Source organism: Centruroides sculpturatus, unplaced genomic scaffold (genome assembly GCF_000671375.1).
Source record: "Centruroides sculpturatus isolate CEXI.00-Female unplaced genomic scaffold, Cexi_2.0 scaffold415, whole genome shotgun sequence".
NCBI lineage: Eukaryota > Metazoa > Arthropoda > Arachnida > Scorpiones > Buthidae > Centruroides > Centruroides sculpturatus.
This window is the reverse complement of record NW_019384825.1, coordinates 521,683-527,772: the sequence shown is the minus strand read 5'-3', so window position 1 is coordinate 527,772 and position 6,090 is coordinate 521,683. Positions and strand designations below refer to the sequence as shown.

The 6,090-nt window shown below is 31.3% G+C and overlaps 1 protein-coding gene across 1 annotated transcript in view; it reads left to right on the top strand.

Annotated features, from left to right (window-relative positions):
* Positions 1–4,095, top strand: part of LOC111630009 (ubiquitin-40S ribosomal protein S27a-like) — a 35,628-nt gene extending 31,533 nt beyond the window's left edge. The window contains exons 3-4 of the mRNA XM_023374001.1: positions 1,388–1,605; positions 3,894–4,095. Coding sequence (XP_023229769.1) covers positions 1,388–1,605; positions 3,894–4,043 — 368 coding nt within the window. The 3' untranslated portion in view covers positions 4,044–4,095. The remainder of the gene's footprint in view (positions 1–1,387; positions 1,606–3,893) is intronic.
* Positions 4,096–6,090: the final 1,995 nt, after the last annotated feature.

Sequence of the window (6,090 nt, the reverse complement as noted above, 5' to 3'; positions counted from 1 at the left end):
GGGGGGGCGAAAGGACCGAGTTTTATGTAAGGCTATGTAGCCTGCCCGAGTTAACTCAGGCGAAGAACTAAACGCGTTAAGTACGTTATATGAGGCACCAATGTATATAGAAATAAACAAGTACAGTAAGTACAGTTTGGCTCATTTTTATTAAAATGAACCAAAATTTAGTTAACTTCCTCCTTTCTTGTGTAAATAGAGAGGTTGACGTGCGCGTATTCAGCCCAAAACGTGAACGGTGGACAGATGAGTGCCGCCATCTGGCAAGTCTAGAAGGTTGACTAATGGCATTCACTATGTCTAACATGGCGAGTAGAAGTTCGGCTTAAACTTCATTTTTTTTGTGTTTGTGGTTAAAATTATGATGTATTTTATTAAAATAATGATTATTTAAGCATTTATGAATAATATTGTAAAGAAACAGACAATTTTAATCCAGAAATTATTTAATTATTCAATTTTTTAGCAAGTTATATGAAGTGCATATAGAATTTACATATATTTGTCTTCATAATAGCTTATCTTAAGGTAGGTTTGTTTTTCCACAGCATCTTCTAACATCAACAGTGTAATACGTTTGTAAATTTTCTAAAAATTAATTTTCTGAGCTGCTTTCGAATTTACATAAGCCACTACTTCCCTCGACAAAAATATGAAGTAGTCCTATTGTCTGATCATATGGTAGGGGAGACAATGCTAATTAAAAATAATTATTTAGTGATTAAACATCCTATAAATACTTTTAAACAGTTTAATTTGTTTATTTATCTTTGCTGGTAACCCTTGATGTTAAGTGTATCTGCAAATTTTTTTCAACAAATTTCCTGTGATTCAATGTGTGATGTTCACTGAGTCACATGATGTTGTAAACAAGTGCTGCAAGATCTCTTATTTGGACTTAAAATGTAAACTGTGTTATTCTGCTTGCCATACAAGTTTAATGTTTGTACTTGCTCCTCAACCTATCTAATAAACTTTCTTCTTGATACTAAATTTCATAGCACAGCTTGGTCTGTATGTATGGCTTTTGTGCCAAAAAAACCCAAACTAACAGAGACCAAATTTCCAGGAACTTTGAACATAACTGTTGAGAAAAACAGTGGTAAATTTTGTGAATCAAATAGAATAATTTTAATTCAGTTGTGTTTCTTCTTTGCATATTTAAAGTACTTGGAAGCAAACATCAACATCTGATGACTTTTAAATGCTGTCATCAGATAATGCTTGTTTACTTTTTAAAAGATTTTACAAGAAAAGTACATTTGATTTCTAAAAATCTCTTAATATTAAATCGTCTGAACCTTTTTTATATTTCATATAACATTTGCATAATTAAAGCATGTTTACTAAGTATTTGATGAATTTTAATGGTTTTTAAATTTTACAGGTATCCCTCCTGATCAGCAACGTTTAATTTTTGCTGGAAAACAATTAGAAGATGGACGTACATTGTCTGATTATAACATTCAAAAGGAATCCACTTTACATCTTGTTTTAAGATTAAGAGGTGGTGCTAAGAAGCGCAAGAAGAAGAATTACACAACCCCTAAGAAAAATAAGCATAAGAAGAAGAAGGTTAAATTAGCTGTTCTTAAATTCTATAAAGTAAGTAGAAAAACATAAATTTTATTTTTATTTGTAAAAATTTGAATTGTTACTTTTTAGTTTTTACACCAAAATGTAATATATTAGAAATCAATTAGTGTGTATTTGTAGTGTGTGAAAATACAGGACACAATTTTAATAAATCTTTGTATGCTCTTAATGAATAATTTTAGAAATATGGTGAAGCACTGTTATCCTCTTTTAGTGAACAAATCCAAATGAAGTTTAAGTCAAATTGTATCAGAAGATAGATTAATATTTATGATACTCATTGATATTAAAAATTATCTTTATTATAAAAAATGGTAATAAATAAAAAATCTTATTACACACATTTTTTGACATTAGTGTTTAAATAGATATAATTTATATATTTGATTAGCAGTATTAAATACCAAAATGATTTTCATCTCTATTCAAAACTCAAATGCCATTGGTAAGTGGTATACTGTAAACTTTTTAATTTTAGGAAGTTTATTATGAACTGTTATGTGCTAGAATCATTGAGTTGTAAATTAGAATAGTCTCTGAAATAAACATGTTTTGTTAAATGAACATACTCGTACTTTATTAAATTTTTGTTGTTAAACTATAGGAGAAATCTACAAAAATGTAGAATTATTAATCCAATATTGTGATTGCTTCACACACATTAGCCAATAATCTACTGATAATCCTCCATCTCTCAGAGTATTGCTATGGAATTTAATTCCAATGATGTGTTCTAGAAATTCTGAGTAATTCTGAAAAGAGTATTGTGATATCATTTCCTATCAGATGCTGAAAATAGATATATTATTGGGTTGTTCGGAAAGTAAGTTCATTTTTTTTCCACTAGACGGATTAGTCATGTTTTTCCCCTCGCTTTCGTTCTAAACCGTATTATCATTATATATTTTGACAGCTAGCATTTTATGGATTATTTGTAAAAAATTTTGTTTGATTTTGTGCAATTGTTTATTTTTTGTGTCCCTTCAAATATGGAAGATCAGAAGCAGCATTTTTGGCACATTTTGCTCTTTTATTACCGAAAAAGTAAGAATGCTGTTCAAGCAAGAAAAAAAATGTGTGACATGTATGGAGAATATGTGTTGAGAGAACGACAGTGCCAAAACTGGTTTACAAAATTTCGTTATCGCAATTTCAGTCTTGAAGATGCATCATGTTATGGATGGCCAATTGAAGCCAATGAAAACAAAATAAAGGTACTGATTGAAGCAAACTGCAGAATAACATGTGAAATCACTAAGAGATTAAATTTGTCAAATTGAACTGTTTATGAGTACTTGAAACAAATTGGTTTTGTTTCAAAGCTCGATATATGAATTTCACGAGTTCTTAAAGAGAAATGCTCTATTTGGTGGGATATTAAGGAAATTTTTTTTGGAGCTTTTACCAGACAATTTAACAATTGATTTGAAAGTGTACTGCATTCGAGTAAACAAATTGCGTAATATCATCAAACAGAAAAAGCCAGCCAGAATTGATAAAAAAAAAAAAAAAACAGGTATAGTGTTTTACCACGATAATGTGAAATTTCACATAAGTTTGGTAACTGGTCAGAAACTGTTATAACTTAGATGGGACGTGCTATCACACCAACCATATTTGCCAGATCGAGCACACTCGGATTATTACTTGTTCTAGTCTATACAATTTTTTTTAACTGTAAGACATTTACTTGAAATGACAATGTCAAAAATCACTTGAATCGGTTTTTTTGTAAGCAACGATCAAAACTTTTATGAATGTGAAATCGTGCTACTACCAGAAACGATGACAATAGGTATTTGACCAAAATGGTCAACATATAATTCAATAAAGTATTTATTTATTATAAGAATATTGCATTTTTTTCCATGGGGGAAAAACGAACTTACTTTCCGAACAACCAAATACTTAAATTCATTACAAAGTTTCATTATTTTTAGTATTTATCAACAAATTATTTAACCATTGAGACAGAATAGAAATGTTTTGGAATTGATGTAAAGCAAAAGTGATGATGGGAAATGTACAAATAGTTCTCCCATTATAAGTTGGGATACGTCTGTTCTCTGTTTTTATACTGTAAATTGAATTCACGAACAACTTTAACAGTACCAGACTAACATATGGAAACCTTGGAATTTGTTTCCAAGTTCCTTATAAATGTTAGTCTCAGTTTGTGATTTTGATTCTAAGTTGTATAAATCAAATTACTATGTAAATTGAGAGATGTGTTGATTTTATTAAAATTTCTTAAGTCTGAATTAAAGATGCTTTATATAATACTAATGTTTTTCCAGGTTGATGAAAATGGAAAAATAACTCGACTCAGAAGAGAGTGTCCAAATGATGAATGTGGAGCAGGAGTATTCATGGCATCTCATTTTGATAGACAGTACTGTGGTAAATGCTGTCTTACTTTTGTGTATAATAAACCACCTGAAGCTTAATCTAGTGATGGAAATGCAGTGACAATATAAATAAAGCTGTATTGAAAATGTTTGTTTTCTTAATTGAAAAACTTTGGTTCCACAGTTAGAACAGAGCTGTAGAAATGAGGTATTTTTAAAATCCATATTACAAAAATAACCACACAACTAAAAACATTTAAATGAATACAAAATTCTTGATTTACTACTAAATTCAGACCCAATCTATATTTTATAGATTTTTATCTATACTAATACAAACTTGTATTTTAATTTGATCTTAATTTGCTAGTAAAAATAATTACTCAGTATTTTATTCCAATTAGATTGGAAAGGATAAACTCCAAAGTTCAATGTTTTGAGCTTAAACAGGAAAAAACATTCTAATACATCTGAACCTTTTACTTATCAGGAATGAACAAATTACCACAATTTCACTTAAGTTACAGAAATTAGAAAAATACTGTATATTGAAAAAAAATTTCCCCAACAAAATGTATACAGTCGACCCCCCCCATAACACGGTAGATACAGGTAACCCCCGTATAACACGGCACTTCTATAGCATGGATTCGCTCTAACACGGTTCGAGAATTGGTACCATCCCCCGTATAACACGGTACTTTTATAGCATGGATTCACTCTGACACGGTTCGAGAATTGGGTAAAACCCTCGTACAACAGGAAATGTAATAAATTTTTACATACTTAAGTACTAATAGTTCGCGAAAATAATAATTTTCGTGAACTATTAGTACTTAACTATGTAAATTTTCTCTTCTCGCCTTCTGTCGATACAGATGGTCCCTCTCGAAACTTGTTTCAATGTTGCCAGATCGCGACGCTTNATATTTTTCTTGAAATACAGTGGGTGAACGGTTAATGAACACTTTTGTGAAAGATTTTTATGTTTGGACAACGAACACCCCACAGAACAAACACAAGAAGAAGCGACGTAAAATAATGAATACCGATTGGTTTTCCCTTGTCTTCGGCAACGATTCGAAACTTTTCGGAGTGCGGGAGACATCGACGCTCAAGCCAGTATATGCCGATCAGATAGTATTCCTCTGAACTTTGAAACTCTCCCTTGTAATTCCAGCCTTTTATTTTTCTGACAAAACAATTCTTATATGCATTCGCGAGACTGTTGGGTAGGCACTCGTTAAGTTTTGCGTCTGTTTTTCTTTTCAAAAGGCGAGAGTATAATAGCAAAGGTAGAGAGTAGGCAGAAGATGCCTAATGTTGTTGGGCAATATGGTGTGAACAGGTCTACAGTAGGCCGCAGTTCAATCTTATTTAAGAAAAATACTGTATAATCAAGAAGACTCAAACAGCTAAAGGAGTAACAAAAATCACGTCTGAGAAATAAAGAACATCGAAAAGTTCATAATGGAACCTGAAACGGATCTGACAACAGAAGAACGCCAAGAACTCTTGAATGAAGAACACCAAGAAACTCGGCAAGATATGTTTTCTTTTGAAAAAGAGGATTAACCTTTTAAGATAACTGAACCCAAAGAAATAAAAGTGTACTCTGGGCTCTTTACAAGAATGTTAGTTGGAAATAGCTGTATTTCTGTCTTTTTGAAAGTGTATGATGATGCATTGTGATCAAATACTTCTCTGTTCTCCAGTTTAAAGCAGTGGGACATGGTGCTCCAACAAGTTTTAAAGTTTTTTCTGTATAATTATTAGAATTAATATTGTATGGAATGTCTATTAATGTTAGCAAACCTTGGCTCCTTATTCTAATGACTGTGAACTTGTCACAGAAGTGTTAACTTTTCTGATAACAAATTTATTGTCCTGGTTTTGCTTAATAAATTTTCTGTGTTCTTTCAATTTCAATTTTGTAAATACAGTAAAGCATCAATTGGGGACGGATATTGGTCGGACAGCATGTTGGTCGGATAACCAAAAAGTAGGAAAAAAATACATTATTAGTATAGGATATTAGTATATCCCATGTAATTAGTTTATTAGTACAGTGGTGCCTCGTACAACATACTTAATCCGTTCCAGGTGCACGTCCGTTAAGTGAAACGTCCGTTATACGAAACGCATT